The sequence below is a fragment of the Hyla sarda genome, chromosome 4 (genome assembly GCF_029499605.1).
Source record: "Hyla sarda isolate aHylSar1 chromosome 4, aHylSar1.hap1, whole genome shotgun sequence".
Lineage (NCBI taxonomy): Eukaryota > Metazoa > Chordata > Amphibia > Anura > Hylidae > Hyla > Hyla sarda.
This window is the reverse complement of record NC_079192.1, coordinates 111,070,293-111,096,497: the sequence shown is the minus strand read 5'-3', so window position 1 is coordinate 111,096,497 and position 26,205 is coordinate 111,070,293. Positions and strand designations below refer to the sequence as shown.

The 26,205-nt window shown below is 39.5% G+C and overlaps 1 protein-coding gene across 1 annotated transcript in view; it reads left to right on the top strand.

The window, feature by feature from the left end:
- ST8SIA2 (ST8 alpha-N-acetyl-neuraminide alpha-2,8-sialyltransferase 2) overlaps positions 1-26,205 on the top strand; it is a 338,633-nt gene that overhangs the window by 213,521 nt on the left and 98,907 nt on the right. Inside the window, exon 3 of the mRNA XM_056571875.1 lies at positions 25,268-25,396. Within this exon, the coding sequence (XP_056427850.1) occupies positions 25,268-25,396 (129 nt within the window). The remainder of the gene's footprint in view (positions 1-25,267; positions 25,397-26,205) is intronic.

The following is a 26,205-nucleotide window of genomic DNA, read 5'->3' as shown; positions in this document are numbered from 1 at the left end:
AAATTATATTGTGCAAAAAATAAATAAATTACAAGTATGAATCGATTGAAAAAGACGAGGCAGGCAAAGGAGCAAACAGCCAGAGAATTTACTCTGCTTTCTGAAACTTTAAACATGCTTTAAAGTGTAGGGTTTTCTTCCCAGAAAATTCACATGATTTTTAGAGTGGTTTTAAGAAAAGGTGAGTGATTTTGGATGAAATGTAGGAAACGCGCCCCTTTTCCACGTTCCGTGCGACAGAATTTAGGCACAAAACCCGAAAAAAAGAGTCGGAATCATGTTAGTAAATGAGGGCCATTGAGTGAGAAATACTGCAGCTGAAACCCCCTCCCCCTTAGAAAGAAATCCTGCAGCTGAAATGCCCTTCTCCTGAAAAAGAGATACTGCAGCTAAAATCCTCTCCTCCTTATGGAAAAATACTGCAGCTGAAATCCAGTTCTCCTTAGGGAGAGATACGGCTGTTGAAACTCCCTTAAAGGGGTTATCCAGGAAAAAAACTTTTTTTTATATATCAACTGGCTCCAGAAAGTTAAACAGACTTGTAAATTACTTCTATTAGAAAATCTTAATCCTTTCAGTAATTATGAGCTTCTGAAGTTAAGGTTGTTCTTTTCTGTCTAAGTGCTCTCTGATGACACGTGTCTCGGGAACCGCCCAGTTTAGAAGCAAGTCCCCATAGTAAATCTCTTCTAAACTGGGCGGTTCCCGAGACACGTGTCATCAGAGAGCACTTAGACAGAAAAGAACAACCTTAACTTCAGAAGCTCATAAGTACTGAAAGGATTAAGATTTTTTAATTGAAGTAATTTACAAGTCTATTCAACTTTATGGAACCAGTTCATATATAAAACAAAGTTTTTTCCTGGATAACCTCTTTAACCTTAGGGAAAAATACTGAGGCCAAAACCCTCTCCTCCTTGGGGAGAAATATTACAGCTGAAACCTCCTCTTTAGTGAGATACTGCAGCTGAAATCCTCTCCCCTGTAGCGATTATATACTGTATTGTTCCAAAAATATTTGTTGATGCCTGAGAAGATTCCTAGCAGAACCCTACCTTCAGAAAGGAAAAAGGTAAGATGCCATTTTCTACTGAGGATACAATGACTTATATATTCATATCTATCTATCTATCTATCTATCTATCTATCTATCTATATATATATATATATATATATATATATATATATATATAATCCCAAAATAAAGCAGCACTACTTATCCAGTCCAACCAAAAAATTGGTGCCAGCGTCCCAAAGGACTTGATCAGAGTCCATCCAAGATAAAAACCAGATACAGGCGCAGCACTCCAACAAAATAAGTGATTTAATATCTCATGTCAGCATTACAACGTTTCAGCTCCTCCTGGAGCCTTTTTCAAGCATGAAAAAGGCTCATGCTTGAAAAAGGCTCCAGGAGGAGCTGAAACGTTGTAATGCTGACATGAGATATTAAATCACTTATTTTGTTGGAGTGCTGCACCTGTATCTGGTTTTTTTATATATATATATATATATATATAGTAAAAAGTAACCCTATTCATTTCTGGATTGTGACTTATAACAAAAAACCCCATCATGTGGTTCTGTCTCTTCTTTAGAGCACAAACTAAACAGGAGTTTCTTTAAGAGGAATATAATTGTTTAGGATTTACATCCAGCATTTTTCCACGATTGTCAGCTACATCTCTACTTTCCATTTTACTGTTCCCGATGCCGAACTAAGTGCTCTGTACCCTCAGGCTTTTTATACAGACTCTTTGATCACTTCTTTTCTGGCTGGTTGCTCATCTGCATGTTCATAATTTGTGTCAGTAAATGAGAATTGTGTAGTCACCTGTTCTGCATCTCAATAACAAACAGAAAAGGTGCTGTTCTGCCTGGTAGGAAATGTGATATGCAACTTCTGTTTCTGCTCTATTATATTTTCGTAGAAATGCAAGTATTTTATATATGTTTCCCCAACAAGGAATTATATGAGCAGATTGTAACATCTGAAAAGGTTCTCCATCTAAAATATCTTTAAAAAATAAGCTAAGTATAAAAGAATGTGTTCTCAGAGTTACTTGAACAACGTAGCTCATGGGGTACACCGCTTGCACAAAGTCAATAGGAGTAACTTCCCTGCTTTAGCTGCTTTCAGCTTCCCAACCACCTCCAGCAGCCGCAAGCAGGCTAGAGGAGGCTGGGAAACAAAAAATACCAGATGAACTTGGCTCAATAACAACATCTGAGAATGTAGATTTAGTGGCTGTTACTGAGACATGGTTCAGTGAGAGTAATGACTGGGGTATATCAATACCAGGGTACTCTTTATATAGGAAAGACAGAGAAGGCAAGAAATGGGTGGCCCTGTATGTGAAAGATAGCATAAAATATAACCCACTACAAGTTAGTGAGACCAACTTAGAGTCAGTATGGATTATATTGCAGTTTGGTAATCATGCCGAAACTGGTGTAGGTGTGATTTATAGACCACCTGGCCAAGTAAAGGAATTAGATGATTACTAATTGAGAAAATAGATAAAATGACATTACAAAGGGAAGTAATCGTTATGTGAACTGGAAAACCAAAAGAGCTAGTTCTGCCAGGAGTACAGCTATTCTAAATTCTCTACTGGGATTATCTCTACAACAAGTAGTTGAGGAGCCAACCCAAAGGAAGGTCAATTTAGTATTCACAAACAGGGATTCAGTATTTGACAAAACTGTTGGTAAAAGCTTGGGTTCTTCTAAAATAAGATTCTATCAGACTGGAACAGTTTCAATGTAGTATAGGAGAAATAGGACTACTAAAAAGTTGCAGTATTATAGGTAACAGATAATTGTGTTAGGCTTGTCTGTAAAAGTAAAAAAAAAAAAAAAGGAAGAGACCACTGTTGTACTCTGCAAAAGTAGCCAAAATCATAAAAAACAAAAAGCTAGCATTCAGTAATTATAAAAAAAATTAAAAAAAACTCAAAGCAATGAAGATAGGGAAATATATAAGATTAGGCAGAAAAAGGCCAAGCAAGTTGTAAGAGCTTCTAAAGTGCAGACAGAAGAGAAACTTGCTCAGTCTGTGAAGAATGGAGATGACATTTTTCAGATATATAAATGAAAAAAGGAAAGTAGTGAGGAATAGATATTTCTCGTCAAACTGTCACCGGAAGTTGGTTGACAGGTGCCACGCCCCTTTCCACGCCCCCCCTTACAACACGTCAGCCGTCCCCTTCCGGGGATGTTTGACATGTACCACGCCCCCTTACTACGTGTATTAACAACGCCCATAGCTTGTCCCATGTCTCCCACGACAACCCCACCCCCACCTCTAACAACAGATGTCACCCTGCTATGAAAACTACATTCCAGCCCCCACCATCTCCTCAGCTTCTTACACACAATTACATTGACAGAAAAAAATAATACAACCGCTTTTCATTTATACCAAAGTAAATCATGCAACAACATACACACATTATACCACATAGCATATTATAATTTGCTATGTGGTATATTAAAAAAAAATAAAAAATACTGACACTAACTCACAGATATACAATGCATATTCAATATACTGTAAAAAGCAATTCACAGACACACAGCTATATGTCTAAAAAAGAACCCTAAATCTACTAACCTTTTTAGGGGGGGGGGGGGTGAGAAGACTATACGGGCTGCTACTCGCAGCGATGAATCTTTCTGAATGAACTGCATAGCTTTCATAGGGCGCGCTTTGTGTAATAGTAGGATGTGGCTAAATTACGTATATTTCTACGCGGCCCCCCTATGCAGACAAGTCCGGACATGTTTTGGGTAATAACATCCCATATTTGTGACGTGTGCAGGAGAACTTCCCATATCTGTGACGTGTGCGGTATTCTATGTCTAAACATGTTAGGGCATGCCTGAAAGTTCAAGCCGGGCAAGGACCGACCCATATACGTATAACCTTTATACATAATCAAACGGACCAGTAGTGCAAAGTTTAAAAAGCTTTATTGAAGAGATAAAATACATAATCATATAAAAGTATATAGTAGATATAATATTTATTTACAAAACAATATAGTACATTAATATTTCAAATATTCATAGAGTTAACCAGGCAGTTTGTAAAATTGGTGGGGTCCTTTTTTTAGGAAGCAGACTGCCACGTGTCAGTATCGGAGGCCTGGAAGGTGTAATATACATTTGGCGTTTAGGGGTTGCGGTTCCTGTAGGATTATGTAACGCCATTTTTATTCCATCCATAATCTCTCTAGTGCCTGAATTACCCACAACACTAGATGGTATGTTTAATTCAGCCATGGCCTGGATAAATGTTTCCCATCCTGGAGGTATTTTGTTTTTAAGCAAACCATGACTTTGTGTTGTGTTACGCACCAAGTCCACCATATTAGATCCTGGAAGCACATTACCCTTGTAAATAAATTCACCTTTATCACTCCATGCCGTAACGTCTTTGTTCTGGACCAGCCTGCTTAACAACAGCTCTGCGTTTCTTTTAAACCGGGGATTGACATTATTCACAATCTCAGCCACATCATCACCGTTATCAGCACTGGCAGTTGTCAATTGTTGTGGACCAGGAGGAGGGGCCGTAATGAGGTTTAAAGAAGTTACCTCTTTTGCATCCTGTCTAGCAAGAACCAAGTATCTTTGTAGTATATCTGTGTATCTTTTAATTTTCATGTCATCAGGTAAATCACTCCGCTGTAAAACATCACTAATTTCGCTATCTAATCGCTGTATTACACTCTGTCGTATGCTAGCTGTAGGTGTAATGTACTGATTTATCTTGTTAAGTTCGTGTTTGGGCACCAAGTACATTTTCTCCACATGCTCCATTATTTGTTAAAAAGCAGGCTTGATATTAAAGGAATTGCAAATCCCAACAGCGGACCTATGAACCCGCCGGTTTGACTCACTAAGCACTTCTTTTTCTTTATGGGGAGTGTCTTATCACCCAGCTTTCTTATAGCTTTACGCCACTTCTTTAGTATATTTTTCTGCCGCTCTTTTAGGGGAATACGGCCTTTTAAGATGTTTAAAGCAATTTCCCCTATGGCAGTTATTAAATCATCACTAGCGTTACGCAAGATAGATTTTCTGACTGAAGGAGTGGATTTCACTAGAGTTTTTAAGAGATCCCAATTACGTCTTAATCTTTCCGACATCTTACCGCTACTATGTACATCGCATAGAATGCGATGCAGTGTGAAAGCATTACTTTTTTGAGCTATTTTTCTTTGGTATATACACAGCTGGTAAAGCTGGTGGGAAGAACCCTGACCTTAAACGATACTGTTCTGGGGTAATGCTTCGTAAATCAACTAGTAAGTACCCGTAAGGCTCACGTGTGGCATCCTCAAAGGCCTCTAAAAAGAAATGAGTTTTCCCGGGGTACATTTGTCTCGCTAATGTAAGAATTTGCAATTTATCACGTGGGTTATTAAAAAGAACCATGTACTTGGTATTTAAATTTATGGTTCTGCTCTTTTTACCCTGGCAAAATATGTTCTGCACTAAATATAATATACTTAGATTTCTGTGATGAACATACTTGGTAAATGCTTTTTCGATTTCGTTATTCTCGCTAGCGCTCTCCATGAGGTCATCAACAATTGTCAAATTTACCTTGTCTGGTGGAAACAGATCATCGTCAATAAATGTATGCGGCAGACCTTCAATAAATCTAATATTAGGGAAAGAATGAGAGAGGTCATCGTACAATTTTTGCCAACACGCATAAAACCAAACAATATTTTCGGGGTTTTGTGAAATGTGTGTTTTAGCATTATAAAGCAGCTGTTTTACAAAATAACTCTTTCCAGAGTTGGAGGGGCCCGCTAAAATACATGAAAAGGGATGTTGTAGACGGCTGTCCATGCTCATAACCAAAGAGTGTTTAGAAACCGAAAGGTAGTGTTGTATATTCGTCTAAAAACTGACTCTTTGTGTAAACCCCTTCCGACTCACTGATTCTGAGCTTCTGAAAAATATCTGTAACTTCAGGTTCGTTGATCCTGAGCTTCTTAAAAAGTTCTTCAAGCGCGTCTGAAAAAGAGGGATGTAGCTGTGTGAACCCTGCATTAAATACCAAAAGGTAATGTTGTGAAATCATCGAAATTCACTCTCTTTGTATATACACACCTCTGTGTCTTACGCACAGGCCTCGTTTCAATTTCCCAGAGCATCTTATGCCTAATAATACCCGGTTGTTCCAGTGTTATACATTTTTGGTTTTCAGGATCGGGGTTACGGGTAAATTCTAAAACTAGGTCCTTAAGGCTTTCAAAATTGATGTATTCTGTATTTGCAACATTTAATGTAATGCCCTTAACCTTTAGGACTGTTTTACCGGTATTCAGTTTGTACCCGTAGGTTTTTGGACCAGCAGATACAAACTCTGTGATGTAAGTACCATCAGGGATTTCACTGGTTAATTCCCCCAAGTAATCACCTAATGGCGGGTTCCACTCACCCTCTTTGTGGACAAAAATTACAGAATCTGTGTCATGATAAAGGCACCTGTCCTGTAGTCTGTCCAGAAGCATGTACAGCTCTAGTCTGGCATAGGCAGTTGTAAAGCAAGCTATAAAAATGTTTGTGTTTTTATTGACTGTGTGGTGGCCGTCTGCGTATTTCCAGTTCACAGTTGCTGTTTCATCGTCAATAAAATTTAGCCCAGAAACCTCATAGTAAGGTACAAAGACATATTTAAAGAGCTCATCAGGGTTATTCACAATACTGGTGCAGGGCAGATTAGATCTCTGTGCAAACTTACCCCATAAAGAATTTAAGAAAAGTTTGGAGATCTGTCTTTTAGCTGGGTTCACAATTATATTTGCAGCATCTAATTGCACACCTTCTTTCTCAAGAAAAGAGTCAATGTATTGCTGTTTTTTATCATCATCCGTGCACCAGCTAGGGTAACCTGACGCCTCTTGCTTGTCCCTTAAATGAAGTTTAATGTAGGGTGCAAAGAGGTCTTCTGTAGTTTCAGGGAAATGCCACACTTCATAGATGTCAGTGATCCTGTACCCTTTTTCCAGAGCCATCTCTAGTTCAATTGTACACCATGTACCTGTCAGCGAGCGCTCCTCAACACTGTGCATACATTCAGTTGATTGAGTGTTTACAGCACATGTATAGCAAAGGGGAAACATCAATTTTTTGTTAATTTTTACAGGGAGGACTGGGAAAAACAAATCTCTTGGGGGGTGGACCTTAACTCGGGCAATGCCAAAGTAGTTTTTGATGTGATTAAAATTTTCATATATGATGTGTGGGTGACCTACAGGATACATTTTTGATTTGTTGACAAATGGGTACAGACTTGTAAAATCATAGTAATGTATCGTCTCACCATCATCCTGTTTGTGATAGAGCTTTATGGCGTTAGTTCGCCCACCATAAAGAGCATCACGAGGATCGAGCGGCTTTGGAAATTTCATTTTATGGAGAAATGCTTGGAGATTAGAATCTTCTTTAAGCATTTCATTCCACTCATGTTCCCACAAAACACGTACTTCGTACCCGCAGCTCTGTAAATAGCGTTTTTTCATCAAAAAAGTGTGGTACAGTTGGCTGTAGTTAGTATTTGTAACTGTATTTGTGTCATTTTCATTATAGCATGTAGGGCAGCCGTGGTAAAAACAACCCTGAAATTCAAAAGCTATGTCACGGCCAGCATCGCGTGCATAACCATCTAAAAAATATCGTCCAACCTGCTTTTCACCGCCTCTCAGAGCGTGTTGTATAACAAGGTTCTCTGTATGAGATACATACATGAGCCATTGAATAGCAGGGGAAGAGAAACGCTTTTTTGTTTTATGATAATTGTCTGCAGGTACGATAGCGATTTTGTTTTTAGGAAGAAACTTAAATTGGTACATAGCCATACATACAGAAGCCAATGTGATCAATTGAAATGGGTCAATACACTGAACCTCCACAACAAATTTCTTTAGCTGTCTGTTGTATTTTGAAATGTTTTTCCTAGTCATGTCCATCACTCTGTCTCTGAATCGCTCACAGGCCTGTCTCAAAACCTCAACATCTTGTTTACAATAGGCCTTGAGCTCTGCTTTTAAATTAAAAGTATTGTTTTTTTGGCCTCCATACCACTCCATAAACTCCACCTTCTCATCGGGCATCATGTATTCAACCCCGTAATACTTATCAGGGGGTACAGCACCCACATAATCCTGATTCTGGGCTGTATTAAAAAAGTGTGGAAAATGTCCCTTTGACCCTGGAAAACCCATAGCTTGAGGTAATTTGCTGAGTTTCATGGGAATGAAATTTAGGGAGTCTATAAAACGTATTTTCAGGTCTGGTAGTGTCACGCATAAAAGTCGCCCCCCTTGAGTAATCATTTTTACCTGCAGCTTTTCACGAATCAGTTCCTTTACAATAAAGTATGCGTCATATCTACCTGCATTGTGTGCTATAAAGGTATAACCTGTAAATTTACCGTTGGTAAAGAACTTTACAAAGTCGTGTTTACAGGTTTTACCTTCAAATTCCCAGGAATTAGAGCCGTACAAAGTTGTCGCATAAATGTAATTCGGTTGATGATATTTTTCTTCTTGTGTACATTCATAATCGTAAAAAACATATAGATCACTTTGTTTCTTTGCTTTGTAGGGCTGCATATAGCAGAGATGATCGTCAAATTTATACATGCGCCCCCCACAAGCGCTACACTTTAACCCACTACACTTATGTTCCTCCTCACGATTGTACACAAAGCGACAACATTTGTCGCAAAATGTTTTACTTCTACAAAAGTCTGGGTTATCGACTGCTATGCGTTCGTGTATCTCTAAACACTCGTTGGAGCGACAAAACACGCGGCATGTACTGCAGCGTGGTTGCGGCCCCACACTGTCAGAACACGTTGCCCGTTCACATGAACGGCAAAACAGCTGACATGAGTGGTTATTTTTATGGTGGTACACTGACGTGCAGAGATTACAAAAATAGCACTCCCCTATGAAACCCTTAATATTTTTAATGCCATAGTAATGGTCATCGTGGTGTAGAATATACACAATTTTGTCTGTGGCCTTTTTACCTGTGTGAAAATAGTGCCAATCACCGTTATTGTGGTATAACACTTTAATGGTGATGTTCATGAATTTTTCAAAATCTGCAATGCTACTAAAACTCACTAGCTCGTTGTCTGGTATAGACAGAGCGGCGTGTATCTGACGGGCCTTCTCCAACAAAACAGCGTCGCTAATATCATCACTGGCTGTCAGAGCGTATAAACTAGCGGCCAGACACAGATTAGTGTTGTAATTGTTAAAGTCATACAACCAACGCTTTTTCTGCTTGATTATCTGGGTGTACGCAATAGACTTCAACCGACGCTTAGCACCACCTCTTCTATTTCGCACTACAGTGACCACCAGTTTTAGACTTTCTGAACCCAGACATTGTGCGTTACTCTGCAATGCTGCAGCAACGGCATTTAGAAACTCTTCAACAATAAACTCATTTCTAGATTGTTTAATCCAGTAAATCGGATCTAAACTACCGCCGCCTTCAAGACGGACTTGAATAAAATCACCGTTATTGAGAGTATTGATTAGACTACGCAGCAATGTATGAATAGCATTATGCACTACACTCACAGCCTCTACAAAAGAATTAATACGGTGTAAGTTCACAAATCTGAAGTGATCTATATGTTGAATAGCGTTGAATGAATCAATCTCTCTCACTCTATGGAATGAATGTTCTAATATTTGGGGATTGACATCATACTGAACAGAGCTCTCTGTCTGGGAGTGAGTTGTAAGGTTTTGTGAGTGTTGCGAAACGCTGTTGTCCGTCTCTAGTGAATTGTCAGTGTTCTGTGATTGTGAAGTATGATGCGTGGTGCACGGACCTTCTATTTGTTGAGAAACACTGTTGTCCGTCTCTAGTGAATTGTCTGTGTTCTGAGGTTGTGAACTATGCTGAGTGGTGATCGGGCCCTCAACCTGTTGGGAAATGCTGCTGTCCATCTCTACTGAATTGTCAGTGTTCTGGAGTTGTGTTTGTACATGTTGCAGGCTGCTTGCCCCTTCTAAAGAGTCGTTAACAGGCGTATTTGTTCGTTGTGTTGTAGTTGTTATCTTTTGCCCCGCAAATTTCTGACTCCCCTTGCGATGTTTTGTTACAGTGGTTCTCTTAGGCCGACCAAACATTTTTACAGAGTGTTTTCTAACTGTTGGTATTTTTTTAAGTGGCGATTTACCCTTTTTGCATTTGGGTAATCCACCACCAACCATTCCTAGTCATAAGATAGCAGCCTCTGATCTCTCCCGCAAAACACTGGAGTATACATGCTGAAACAATTGGTCAAGCTCTGCAAGCTCCAGTATTTTGTCATGGTCCGGTATACAAGAAGCTAACCTTGTATAGCGTTCCATTAATTTAGTCAAATAGTTAATAACATTGCGCAAGTGAGTAGTAGCTTCGCTCATTTTTTGTAGTGTTACACGCCTCAAGAGTGGCGTGTAACACTACAAAAAATGAGCGAAGCTACTACTCACTTGCGCAATGTTATTAACTATTTGACTAAATTAATGGAACGCTATACAAGGTTAGCTTCTTGTATACCGGACCATGACAAAATACTGGAGCTTGCAGAGCTTGACCAATTGTTTCAGCATGTATACTCCAGTGTTTTGCGGGAGAGATCAGAGGCTGCTATCTTATGACTAGGAATGGTTGGTGGTGGATTACCCAAATGCAAAAAGGGTAAATCGCCACTTAAAAAAATACCAACAGTTAGAAAACACTCTGTAAAAATGTTTGGTCGGCCTAAGAGAACCACTGTAACAAAACATCGCAAGGGGAGTCAGAAATTTGCGGGGCAAAAGATAACAACTACAACACAACGAACAAATACGCCTGTTAACGACTCTTTAGAAGGGGCAAGCAGCCTGCAACATGTACAAACACAACTCCAGAACACTGACAATTCAGTAGAGATGGACAGCAGCATTTCCCAACAGGTTGAGGGCCCGATCACCACTCAGCATAGTTCACAACCTCAGAACACAGACAATTCACTAGAGACGGACAACAGTGTTTCTCAACAAATAGAAGGTCCGTGCACCACGCATCATACTTCACAATCACAGAACACTGACAATTCACTAGAGACGGACAACAGCGTTTCGCAACACTCACAAAACCTTACAACTCACTCCCAGACAGAGAGCTCTGTTCAGTATGATGTCAATCCCCAAATATTAGAACATTCATTCCATAGAGTGAGAGAGATTGATTCATTCAACGCTATTCAACATATAGATCACTTCAGATTTGTGAACTTACACCGTATTAATTCTTTTGTAGAGGCTGTGAGTGTAGTGCATAATGCTATTCATACATTGCTGCGTAGTCTAATCAATACTCTCAATAACGGTGATTTTATTCAAGTCCGTCTTGAAGGCGGCGGTAGTTTAGATCCGATTTACTGGATTAAACAATCTAGAAATGAGTTTATTGTTGAAGAGTTTCTAAATGCCGTTGCTGCAGCATTGCAGAGTAACGCACAATGTCTGGGTTCAGAAAGTCTAAAACTGGTGGTCACTGTAGTGCGAAATAGAAGAGGTGGTGCTAAGCGTCGGTTGAAGTCTATTGCGTACACCCAGATAATCAAGCAGAAAAAGCGTTGGTTGTATGACTTTAACAATTACAACACTAATCTGTGTCTGGCCGCTAGTTTATACGCTCTGACAGCCAGTGATGATATTAGCGACGCTGTTTTGTTGGAGAAGGCCCGTCAGATACACGCCGCTCTGTCTATACCAGACAACGAGCTAGTGAGTTTTAGTAGCATTGCAGATTTTGAAAAATTCATGAACATCACCATTAAAGTGTTATACCACAATAACGGTGATTGGCACTATTTTCACACAGGTAAAAAGGCCACAGACAAAATTGTGTATATTCTACACCACGATGACCATTACTATGGCATTAAAAATATTAAGGGTTTCATAGGGGAGTGCTATTTTTGTAATCTCTGCACGTCAGTGTACCACCATAAAAATAACCACTCATGTCAGCTGTTTTGCCGTTCATGTGAACGGGCAACGTGTTCTGACAGTGTGGGGCCGCAACCACGCTGCAGTACATGCCGCGTGTTTTGTCGCTCCAACGAGTGTTTAGAGATACACGAACGCATAGCAGTCGATAACCCAGACTTTTGTAGAAGTAAAACATTTTGCGACAAATGTTGTCGCTTTGTGTACAATCGTGAGGAGGAACATAAGTGTAGTGGGTTAAAGTGTAGCGCTTGTGGGGGGCGCATGTATAAATTTGACGATCATCTCTGCTATATGCAGCCCTACAAAGCAAAGAAACAAAGTGATCTATATGTTTTTTACGATTATGAATGTACACAAGAAGAAAAATATCATCAACCGAATTACATTTATGCGACAACTTTGTACGGCTCTAATTCCTGGGAATTTGAAGGTAAAACCTGTAAACACGACTTTGTAAAGTTCTTTACCAACGGTAAATTTACAGGTTATACCTTTATAGCACACAATGCAGGTAGATATGACGCATACTTTATTGTAAAGGAACTGATTCGTGAAAAGCTGCAGGTAAAAATGATTACTCAAGGGGGGCGACTTTTATGCGTGACACTACCAGACCTGAAAATACGTTTTATAGACTCCCTAAATTTCATTCCCATGAAACTCAGCAAATTACCTCAAGCTATGGGTTTTCCAGGGTCAAAGGGACATTTTCCACACTTTTTTAATACAGCCCAGAATCAGGATTATGTGGGTGCTGTACCCCCTGATAAGTATTACGGGGTTGAATACATGATGCCCGATGAGAAGGTGGAGTTTATGGAGTGGTATGGAGGCCAAAAAAACAATACTTTTAATTTAAAAGCAGAGCTCAAGGCCTATTGTAAACAAGATGTTGAGGTTTTGAGACAGGCCTGTGAGCGATTCAGAGACAGAGTGATGGACATGACTAGGAAAAACATTTCAAAATACAACAGACAGCTAAAGAAATTTGTTGTGGAGGTTCAGTGTATTGACCCATTTCAATTGATCACATTGGCTTCTGTATGTATGGCTATGTACCAATTTAAGTTTCTTCCTAAAAACAAAATCGCTATCGTACCTGCAGACAATTATCATAAAACAAAAAAGCGTTTCTCTTCCCCTGCTATTCAATGGCTCATGTATGTATCTCATACAGAGAACCTTGTTATACAACACGCTCTGAGAGGCGGTGAAAAGCAGGTTGGACGATATTTTTTAGATGGTTATGCACGCGATGCTGGCCGTGACATAGCTTTTGAATTTCAGGGTTGTTTTTACCACGGCTGCCCTACATGCTATAATGAAAATGACACAAATACAGTTACAAATACTAACTACAGCCAACTGTACCACACTTTTTTGATGAAAAAACGCTATTTACAGAGCTGCGGGTACGAAGTACGTGTTTTGTGGGAACATGAGTGGAATGAAATGCTTAAAGAAGATTCTAATCTCCAAGCATTTCTCCATAAAATGAAATTTCCAAAGCCGCTCGATCCTCGTGATGCTCTTTATGGTGGGCGAACTAACGCCATAAAGCTCTATCACAAACAGGATGATGGTGAGACGATACATTACTATGATTTTACAAGTCTGTACCCGTTTGTCAACAAATCAAAAATGTATCCTGTAGGTCACCCACACATCATATATGAAAATTTTAATCACATCAAAAACTACTTTGGCATTGCCCGAGTTAAGGTCCACCCCCCAAGAGATTTGTTTTTCCCAGTCCTCCCTGTAAAAATTAACAAAAAATTGATGTTTCCCCTTTGCTATACATGTGCTGTAAACACTCAATCAACTGAATGTATGCACAGTGTTGAGGAGCGCTCGCTGACAGGTACATGGTGTACAATTGAACTAGAGATGGCTCTGGAAAAAGGGTACAGGATCACTGACATCTATGAAGTGTGGCATTTCCCTGAAACTACAGAAGACCTCTTTGCACCCTACATTAAACTTCATTTAAGGGACAAGCAAGAGGCGTCAGGTTACCCTAGCTGGTGCACGGATGATGATAAAAAACAGCAATACATTGACTCTTTTCTTGAGAAAGAAGGTGTGCAATTAGATGCTGCAAATATAATTGTGAACCCAGCTAAAAGACAGATCTCCAAACTTTTCTTAAATTCTTTATGGGGTAAGTTTGCACAGAGATCTAATCTGCCCTGCACCAGTATTGTGAATAACCCTGATGAGCTCTTTAAATATGTCTTTGTACCTTACTATGAGGTTTCTGGGCTAAATTTTATTGACGATGAAACAGCAACTGTGAACTGGAAATACGCAGACGGCCACCACACAGTCAATAAAAACACAAACATTTTTATAGCTTGCTTTACAACTGCCTATGCCAGACTAGAGCTGTACATGCTTCTGGACAGACTACAGGACAGGTGCCTTTATCATGACACAGATTCTGTAATTTTTGTCCACAAAGAGGGTGAGTGGAACCCGCCATTAGGTGATTACTTGGGGGAATTAACCAGTGAAATCCCTGATGGTACTTACATCACAGAGTTTGTATCTGCTGGTCCAAAAACCTACGGGTACAAACTGAATACCGGTAAAACAGTCCTAAAGGTTAAGGGCATTACATTAAATGTTGCAAATACAGAATACATCAATTTTGAAAGCCTTAAGGACCTAGTTTTAGAATTTACCCGTAACCCCGATCCTGAAAACCAAAAATGTATAACACTGGAACAACCGGGTATTATTAGGCATAAGATGCTCTGGGAAATTGAAACGAGGCCTGTGCGTAAGACACAGAGGTGTGTATATACAAAGAGAGTGAATTTCGATGATTTCACAACATTACCTTTTGGTATTTAATGCAGGGTTCACACAGCTACATCCCTCTTTTTCAGACGCGCTTGAAGAACTTTTTAAGAAGCTCAGGATCAACGAACCTGAAGTTACAGATATTTTTCAGAAGCTCAGAATCAGTGAGTCGGAAGGGGTTTACACAAAGAGTCAGTTTTTAGACGAATATACAACACTACCTTTCGGTTTCTAAACACTCTTTGGTTATGAGCATGGACAGCCGTCTACAACATCCCTTTTCATGTATTTTAGCGGGCCCCTCCAACTCTGGAAAGAGTTATTTTGTAAAACAGCTGCTTTATAATGCTAAAACACACATTTCACAAAACCCCGAAAATATTGTTTGGTTTTATGCGTGTTGGCAAAAATTGTACGATGACCTCTCTCATTCTTTCCCTAATATTAGATTTATTGAAGGTCTGCCGCATACATTTATTGACGATGATCTGTTTCCACCAGACAAGGTAAATTTGACAATTGTTGATGACCTCATGGAGAGCGCTAGCGAGAATAACGAAATCGAAAAAGCATTTACCAAGTATGTTCATCACAGAAATCTAAGTATATTATATTTAGTGCAGAACATATTTTGCCAGGGTAAAAAGAGCAGAACCATAAATTTAAATACCAAGTACATGGTTCTTTTTAATAACCCACGTGATAAATTGCAAATTCTTACATTAGCGAGACAAATGTACCCCGGGAAAACTCATTTCTTTTTAGAGGCCTTTGAGGATGCCACACGTGAGCCTTACGGGTACTTACTAGTTGATTTACGAAGCATTACCCCAGAACAGTATCGTTTAAGGTCAGGGTTCTTCCCACCAGCTTTACCAGCTGTGTATATACCAAAGAAAAATAGCTCAAAAAAGTAATGCTTTCACACTGCATCGCATTCTATGCGATGTACATAGTAGCGGTAAGATGTCGGAAAGATTAAGACGTAATTGGGATCTCTTAAAAACTCTAGTGAAATCCACTCCTTCAGTCAGAAAATCTATCTTGCGTAACGCTAGTGATGATTTAATAACTGCCATAGGGGAAATTGCTTTAAACATCTTAAAAGGCCGTATTCCCCTAAAAGAGCGGCAGAAAAATATACTAAAGAAGTGGCGTAAAGCTATAAGAAAGCTGGGTGATAAGACACTCCCCATAAAGAAAAAGAAGTGCTTAGTGAGTCAAACCGGCGGGTTCATAGGTCCGCTGTTGGGATTTGCAATTCCTTTAATATCAAGCCTGCTTTTTAACAAATAATGGAGCATGTGGAGAAAATGTACTTGGTGCCCAAACACGAACTTAACAAGATAAATCAGTACATTACACCTACAGCTAGCATACGACAGAGTGTAATACAGCGATTAGATAGCGAAATTAGTGATGTTTTACAGCGGAGTGATTTACCTGATGACATGAAAATTAAAAGATACACAGATATACTACAAAGATACTTGGTTCTTGCTAGACAGGATGCAAAAGAGGTAACTTCTTTAAACCTCATTACGGCCCCTCCTCCTGGTCCACAACAATTGACAACTGCCAGTGCTGATAACGGTGATGATGTGGCTGAGATTGTGAATAATGTCAATCCCCGGTTTAAAAGAAACGCAGAGCTGTTGTTAAGCAGGCTGGTCCAGAACAAAGACGTTACGGCATGGAGTGATAAAGGTGAATTTATTTACAAGGGTAATGTGCTTCCAGGATCTAATATGGTGGACTTGGTGCGTAACACAACACAAAGTCATGGTTTGCTTAAAAACAAAATACCTCCAGGATGGGAAACATTTATCCAGGCCATGGCTGAATTAAACATACCATCTAGTGTTGTGGGTAATTCAGGCACTAGAGAGATTATGGATGGAATAAAAATGGCGTTACATAATCCTACAGGAACCGCAACCCCTAAACGCCAAATGTATATTACACCTTCCAGGCCTCCGATACTGACACGTGGCAGTCTGCTTCCTAAAAAAAGGACCCCACCAATTTTACAAACTGCCTGGTTAACTCTATGAATATTTGAAATATTAATGTACTATATTGTTTTGTAAATAAATATTATATCTACTATATACTTTTATATGATTATGTATTTTATCTCTTCAATAAAGCTTTTTAAACTTTGCACTACTGGTCCGTTTGATTATGTATAAAGGTTATACGTATATGGGTCGGTCCTTGCCCGGCTTGAACTTTCAGGCATGCCCTAACATGTTTAGACATAGAATACCGCACACGTCACAGATATGGGAAGTTCTCCTGCACACGTCACAAATATGGGATGTTATTACCCAAAACATGTCCGGACTTGTCTGCATAGGGGGGCCGCGTAGAAATATACGTAATTTAGCCACATCCTACTATTACACAAAGCGCGCCCTATGAAAGCTATGCAGTTCATTCAGAAAGATTCATCGCTGCGAGTAGCAGCCCGTATAGTCTTCTCACCCCCCCCCCCCTAAAAAGGTTAGTAGATTTAGGGTTCTTTTTTAGACATATAGCTGTGTGTCTGTGAATTGCTTTTTACAGTATATTGAATATGCATTGTATATCTGTGAGTTAGTGTCAGTATTTTTTATTTTTTTTTAATATACCACATAGCAAATTATAATATGCTATGTGGTATAATGTGTGTATGTTGTTGCATGATTTACTTTGGTATAAATGAAAAGCGGTTGTATTATTTTTTTCTGTCAATGTAATTGTGTGTAAGAAGCTGAGGAGATGGTGGGGGCTGGAATGTAGTTTTCATAGCAGGGTGACATCTGTTGTTAGAGGTGGGGGTGGGGTTGTCGTGGGAGACATGGGACAAGCTATGGGCGTTGTTAATACACGTAGTAAGGGGGCGTGGTACATGTCAAACATCCCCGGAAGGGGACGGCTGACGTGTTGTAAGGGGGGGCGTGGAAAGGGGCGTGGCACCTGTCAACCAACTTCCGGTGACAGTTTGACGAGAAATATCTATTCCTCACTACTAAGGAAGTTAAAACAAGAAATAACTAAGTTAATAACAGAGCAAGAGTAAGAGGATAAAGGACTAGCCGACTGCCTCATAAATATTTCTGTTCAGTTTTTACAGAAGAAAATGAAGGAAAAGGACCTCACTCAGGGAGAAAGACTAATAAATCTTTTGATGCATGTGTCTTTACAGAGGAAGAAGTTCTAAATCAGCTGTCTAAATTTAAGCTAAATAAGTCACATGAGCCTGATAGAATACACCCAAAGATACTAAAAGAGCTTAGTGGTGTAGTAGCAAAACTGTTAACCTATTTATTTAACCAATCACTGGAAATAGGAGTTGTCCCAGAACTTTGAAAGTTAGCAAATGTTGTCCCTATTCATAAGAAAGGCAACTATAGGCCAGTAAGTCTGACATTATTAGTGGGGAAATTAATGGAAACTCTACTAAAGGATAGGATTGGTGAACAAAAACATATAAAATCCCATGGATTGCAAACTAAACTTATTGTTTTTTTTTTGATTGGGTGATTAAAATAATACATGTTACTCACATATTGCTGCCAAACAAGTGCTGATTAATGCCAAGAGCAGGTACAAACAGCCGATCACATCGAGGGAGTGGAGCAAGATGGACAATGAAACGTTGTAGAATAAATCAGCACTTGTTTGACAGCAATAGTGAGTGCCGTGTGTTTCTACGATTCCATTACTGATTATCAGAGGACCTTGCAAGCTTTACACTAAGCACCGCAGCAGGCGCCCCGGCTGAGAATTGTGAGTACATGTACCTCTTCTATCATGTGACATTGGGGGATTTATAGTGCCGAACCACCATCATCTCCCTTGCAATGATTAATATAATAGATGGTAGAGGTGCAGAAGACATCACTTATCTAGATTTTAGTAAGGCTTTTTACACTGTACCACATACAAGACTTATCAATAAGCTGCAGTCATTGAGCTTGGACTCCCATATTGTTGAGTGGATTAGGCAGTGGCTCAGTGACAGACAACAGAGGGCTGTAATCAATGGAGTATATTCAGAGCAAGGTCTTGTTACCAGTGGGGTACCCCAGGGATCTGCACTGGGACCCATTTTGTTTAATATCCTTATTAGTGATATTGCAGAAGGTCTCGACGGTAAGGTATTTCTTTTTTGCTGATGACACAGAGATTTGTAACAGGGTTGATATTCCTGGAGGGATATGTCTAAAGGAAAAGGATTTGGGTAAACTAGAGGAATGGTCAGAACTCTGGCAACTTAAGTTTAATGTGGATAAGTGCAAGAGAATGCACCTGGGATGTAAAAACCCTTGGGCAGATTAAAGACTATGTGATACAGTACCTCCAGAAGAGGTACTATACTAGTACGTGGGTTGAAGGATAAAACTGATCTGGAAAGGTTAAAGGACATTAACATGCATAGCTTGGAAGAAAGACTAGACAGAGGTGATGTGATAGAAACTTTTAGATACATAAAGGGAATCAACACAGTAAAGGAGGAGAACATATTGAAAAGAATAAAAACTACCATAAGAGGACATTGTTTTAAATTAGAGGGGCAAAGATTTAGAAGTAATATGAGGAAGCATTACATTACTGAGAGAGTAGTGGATGCATGGAATAGCCTTCCTGCAGAAGTAGTAGCGTCAAATACAGTGAAGGAGTTTAACCATGCATGGGATAGGCATAAGGCTATCCTTCATATAAGATAGAAATAGGTATAAGGCTATCCTTCATATAAGGTAGGGACAAGGACTATTCATAGGTATTCTGGTCAGACTAGATGGGCCAAATGGATCTTAACTGCCGACACATTCTATGTGTCTATGATGGGAATAGCCTTTTAAAAGTATACTTCAGAGTAAAAAAATATGTATTCATAACAACTGGTGCCAGAAAGTTTAACAGATATGTAAAATACTTCTATTTAGAAATCTTACGCCTTCTAGTATTTTTTCCAGTATGACCACAGTGCTCTCTGCTGCCACCTCTGTCCATGTTAGGAACTGTCCCAAGCAGGAACAAATCCCCATAGCAAACCTCTTCTGCTATGGACAGTTTTTGACACAGAGGTAAAGGGGGTACTAAAGTGTGATGCCTGAGGTTAATAAAGTGCTACACTGTTGACCATGTCAGGTGATACTGATACTACACAGTTAGAGGCAGAATAAACATTTACAACCAGTGATTCACAGTTAATGTCCTCTTTGATCAGTTGTCCTCCTTTTTTCTCTCCATCTTATCCCTGATGACTTCTTACATTAAAGTTTGCAGTCTAGATATCTTCATCTACTCAATTTTTCATGTTCCCTTCTTCTAAGATAAATTTTTATAAGACCACACACTGTTTGTTTTAAATGTAATACTTTCATGTTAAATAATAATCACATCTCCCCTTCCTCCCTTCTATCAAGTGAAGCATGCCAGATCCTGCCTGGTTCTTGTAGAACTTGTAGATAGCACAGTAATGTCATTGTGTTGCCTATATCACTGAAAGGTTTGATAGAGAAGATAGATAGATATACATGTAAACTTCAGAAAAAAAGAAAATCACGTATTGTGTTTTTTCCTGCTATACACTATGGACATCGTGAAAAATCACTCAGATTTTGCTGACTTTCCTGACTGTCCATAAATTTACCTGATCAATGTGCGAGCTGAGAATGTTACTGTATAGCCAGACCATTGTGGAAGTTGTGCTGTGCAGTTGCACTGCCGCATAGCTTAAAGCAGAGGTCCCCAACCCAGTTCTGTGCTCTCTCCTGTCCTATCAGACGGGAGAGCACAGAGGAGTGTTAGCCCACCCTTACTTACTGCACTTTGTACATGCCTGGGCTTCAGTTTGGACAATGCCATGATTTTATAAGCCATGATTTCTTTAAAAAAGATATATAAAAAGTTTTTGTATCTGACAGTGCCCATTTAAATGCATGCAAGAATTGGCAATTAAATCATCTGTCTGCTCATCATAGAAATGAAGTTTTATCGTAAGATTTTTTACAAATTAAGGATAAAACATTTAAATTGTTAGTTAGTAAAAAATTGAAACCTCGTGAGACAAGCCCAACTTGAGAATCAGGAAGGATTTTGGACGACAGGTTCAATACACCTGGGGACAGTGCCTCTGACTCCTGAGTAGTGTTGCTCACGAATATTCGCAATTCGAATATTATTCGCGAATATCGCATATTCGCGAATTCGCGAATTTCGCGAATATAGCGCTATATATTCGTAATTACGAATATTCGTTTTCTTTTTCACAGTTAACATCACAGTGATCATCCCTCTCTGCTTCCAGCTTGTGTGGTGTAAAGAAGGCTCTAATACTACTGTGTGAGACTGGCATGCGAATTTTCGCCTATGCGAACATTTGCATATGCAAATTTTTGCATATGCGAATTTTCACCAATGCCAATTTTTTTCTATGCTAATTTTCGTATATGTAAATTTTCGCATACGCGAATATTTCGCATTTGCGAAAATAAAACGAGAATATTACGAATATGCGAATATTCTCGAATATATGACGAATATTCGTCCATATGTTCGCGAATATTCGCGAATTCGAATATGGCCTATGCCGCTCAACACTACTCCTGAGTTGATGTATCCTGTTGCATTTGTTGGTATGTTTCCTGCCCACTCTCCTGTATTGTTTGTATTTCAGACCCTTCTTTAAGATCGATCTGGGAATATTTTCACTGCATTCCCACTCATACTCCTGTTTAAGAACCTAATCACTTGTGTCTTGGGGTAGTAAATTTTTTTTGGTCTCCGTGATGTAAGATTTTTCATTGTTGTTTTTTCCTTTGTTTTTGCCAATAGAGCATCATAGTGAGATCCTTATAATGCTCCAATTCTTTGTGTAATTTTGATTAAAGTTTTTTTCTTCCCGGGATCTATTATCCTGAGGTATTGTGGAAAAATCTTAGTAGCTTTTAAAGGCAATGTTATGGTGGTGGAACATTGTAATAGTGTGTGCATAAATGTCCCGTAATACAATCATGGTTGATGAGAAGGGAGCACAAAATCGGCCCAGCAAACAAATAGTCAATGCATTTAGAAAACTTGAGCTCGCCTTTTATAGGAATAGCCATTGAGTCTACACTGGCCAGTTCCAACATTCAAAAGCTGTGCATCACACTAGTGACACTCACAAACAAAACTCCTGGATGTGTCGAGTGCATGCGCTCTTTGGCACAGATAACATAATCTAACCCGAGGTCCTCTTAAGTACACACCCACCTAGTGAAGGGCTTTGATGCGTAGAGAGGCACAAGTAAAAATATACAAACCTTAAAATAAATAAAACATGTAGGAAAGCTACAAAACTGGTACAAAACATGCAAAAGCATAACAATACAAATTCAGATATACCATGTACAGTAAACATACAAGTATTAGTCCATTAAACATAACAATTGTTTCAAATTATTTTGTTTATGAAATACTTATACATAATGCTATATAATACCTATACTAAACCACAAAATATGAGAGGCCTGTGGCAAATCTATAGAGTTGAAGAGGCTGCCCCACCCCCCTTTTTATTTATATACAGTGGGGAGAACAAGTATTTGATACACTGATAATTTTGAAGGTTTTCCTACATAAAAAGCATGTAGAGGTCTGTAATTTTTATCATAGGTACTCCTACATAGGTAGGAAACCGAATCTAAAACAAAAATCACAAAAATCACATTATAAGATTTAAAAAAAATGAATGGCCTTTGATTGCATGACATAAGTATTTGCTCACCTGCCAATCAGTAAGAATTATGGCTCTCACAGACCTGCCATTTTTTTTTAGAAGCCCTCCTGTTCTCTACTCATTACCTGTATTAACTGAACCTGTTTGCACTTGTTACCTGTTTAAAAGACACCTGTTCACACACTCAATCAAACAGACTCCAACTTCTCCACAATGGCCAAGACCAGAGAGTTGTATAAGGACATCAGGGATAGAACTGTAGACCTGCACAAGGCTGGGATGGACTACAGGACAATAGGCAACTAGCTTGGTGAGAAGGCAACAACTGTTGAAGCAAATATTAGAAAATGGAAAATGCAAGAAGTACAAGATTTACAGCTTCCAGCACCTCTTTCTTACATTAAAACTTAAGAACTTGCTTTATATCTATTAGTTATCTACTTATTTATATATTTATTATTTAATCCTCCCTTTTTCATATTTTTGGATGACATTTTGGTGGCTTCAGAACCAATTACTAGGTTTCCATAGAGTAATGGTCTCCACATACAATGGTTTCAACATACAATGGTCGTCATGGAACCAATTAATATTGTAACTTGATGGACCACTGTATGTGTGTGTATGTATATATATATATATATATATATATATATATATATATATATATTGCTCAAAAAAAATAAAGGGAACACTAAGATAACACATCCTAGAATCTGAGTGAATGAACTAATCGTATGAAATACTTTCATCTTTACATAGTTGCATGTGCTGACATCAAAATCACACAAAAATTATCAATGTAAATCAAATTTATCAACCTATGAGGTCTGGATATAGAGTCACACTCAAAATCAAAGTGGAAAACCACACTACAGGCTGATCCAACTTTGATGTAATGTCCTTAAAACAAGTCAAAATGAGTCTCAGTAGTGTGTGTGGCCTCCATGTGCCCGTATGACCTCTCTACAATGCCTGGGCATGTTCCTGATGAGGTGGCGGATGGTCTCTTGAGGGATGTCCTCCCAGATCTGGGCTAAAGCATCCGCCAACTCGTGGGCAGTCTGTGGTGCAATGTGGCGTTGGTGGATGGAGCGAAACATGATGTCCCAGATGTGCTCAATCGGATTAAGGTCTGGGGAACAGGCGGGCCAGTCCATAGCATCAATGCCTTCCTCTTGCAGGAACTGCTGACACACACTCCAGCCACATCAGGCCTAGCATTGTCTTGCATTAGGAGGAACCCAGGGCCAACCACCAGCATATGGTCTCACAAGGAGTCGGAGGTTCTAATTTCAGTACCTAATGGCAGTTAGGCTACCTCTGACAAGCACATGGAGGGCCACCCCACACCATTGCTTACCCACCGCCAAACCGGTCATGCTGGAGGATGTTGCAGGCAGCAGAATGTTCTCCACGGTGTCTCCAGACTCTGTCACATCTGTCACATTTGCTCAGTGTGAACCAGCTTTCATCTGTGAAGAGTACAGGGCTCCAGTGGCGAATTTGCCAATCTTGGTGTTCTCTGGCAAATGTCAAACATCCTGCACGGTGTTGGGCTGAAAGCACAACCCCGACCTGTGGACATCGGACCCTCATACCACACTCATGGAGTCTGTTTCTGATCGTTTGAGTGGACACATGCACATTTGTGGTCTGCTGAAAGTAAGGGGCTCTGGCTGCTGAGTTGTTGCCCTCCTACAACCTCCTCCACATCTCCTGATGTACTGGCCTGTCTCCTGGTAGCGCCTCCAGACAGACACAGCAAACCTTCTTGCCACAGCTCGCATTGATGTGCCATCCTGGATGAGCTGCACTACCTGAGCCACTTGTATGGGTTGTAGACTCCGTCTCATGCTACCACTAGAGTGAAAGCACCGCCAGCATTCAAAAGTGACCAAAACATCAGCTAGGATGCATAGGAACTGAGAAGTGGTCTGTGGTCACCACCTGTAGAACCACTCCTTAATTGGGGGTGTCTTGCTAATTGCTAATAATTTCCACCTGTTGTCTGTTCCATTTGCACAACAGCATGTGAAATTGATTGTCAATCAGTGTTGCTTCCTGAGTGGACAGTGTGATTTCACAGAAGTGTGATTGACCTGGAGTTACATTGTGTTATTTAAGTGTTCCCTGATGTAACATTACTATTAAAGTACCTTTTTTAGGAAGGATTTTCAATTGGCATCACTTAAGTACTAGATTAATAACTATTCTAAGTAATAATGCAATTGAACATTTAACATCTTTTTTGGACCTCAAACATCTGCAAGGAAAAGATCATGATATACTACACACAGGGCAGGACCTCTGCTATTGCTGGTACGACCAAAGGGGTGATGCTCCTCCTGAGAAGAGCGTAATAAAGATGTTTGTAGACTTAAATTCTCCACTGGGAATTCTGGGAAGAATGATATGCAAAGCAACTTTCTGATCCTATCTTTTGGAGGTAATCAGTGTTTTACTCCCTTCAGGAGTCTTATAATATGACTGGGAATATACAGTTTGCCAAGCCACACGGAAAAATGACCCATGCTGGTATTAACTTATTTTCATTTTATCAGTACTTTTAAATTTTGAAGGGTTTCACGTTGATACTAAAATAAAACCAGTCATTGTCTAATATGAATGTTGTACCTCCTTTTCAATTTGAATGCCCTTCATGAGAAATTGTATTAAATCCATTGATCTACCTTCTACCTTTTAGAGCGGGATTATCAATAAACGACTCAAGTATTCCAGCTGTTACAAACAGAAGCAATGAAAGCGTCAAATTACATCTGAAACCAGCAACAGTGAAATGGAGACACAATGAGACACTGACAATGAAGATCAGGTAAAGCCTATTAGATCACAGACATAAATATTTACAAATGTTTTTTTTTTCAGTTTAATGTAAATAAAGCAGATTCGCTGTAGAATGAAACCTAATACCACCTTCTAATGTACTGTGTGTATTGATTTCTCACAGTTTTCAGGATTTCTGCTTGAGGTCAGTGACAAGAGAGAACACTGATTCACTTAACAAACCATACAACTGTGTTGGCTGTACACGACCAGAAAAAGGTTTTCAGCTGCTGAACGAGAAAATTGGGGGAGATTTATCAAAACCTGTTTAAGGGAAAGGTTGACCAGTTGCCCACAGCAACCAATCAGATTGCTTCTTTTAGTTTTCAGAAGCCTTTTCAAAAAATAAAGAAGCGATCTGATTGGTTGTTATGGCCAACTGGTAAATTTTTTCTCCTAAAAAAGTTTTGAGAAATCTCTTTATTGACAGCAAGCAGAGATCAGAGGATTAATACACATGTTAGAAGGTTGTTTAAAGGGAACCAATCACTAGATTTTACCATATATAATGCTTGGCAACACGTTATATATGGTAAAATCTATATCCTCCTCATCCCTGCTGGACGTTACTGCCCCCAAGGATGTGAAGTTATAAAATCCCCCCTGTATGTAGTCCCCTGGGTGGGGACTAATACACACCAGGGTCCTGTCTCTCCCTGTCAGTCCGGCCATAGTCATGTCCCCTCGGCTTGATTGATAGCCCACGTCATCGCTGCTTACCATCCCTGAGGGCAGGAACGTCCCCCAGGGTTGGTGAGGATACAGATTTTACCATATATAATGCGTTGCCAAGTGTTA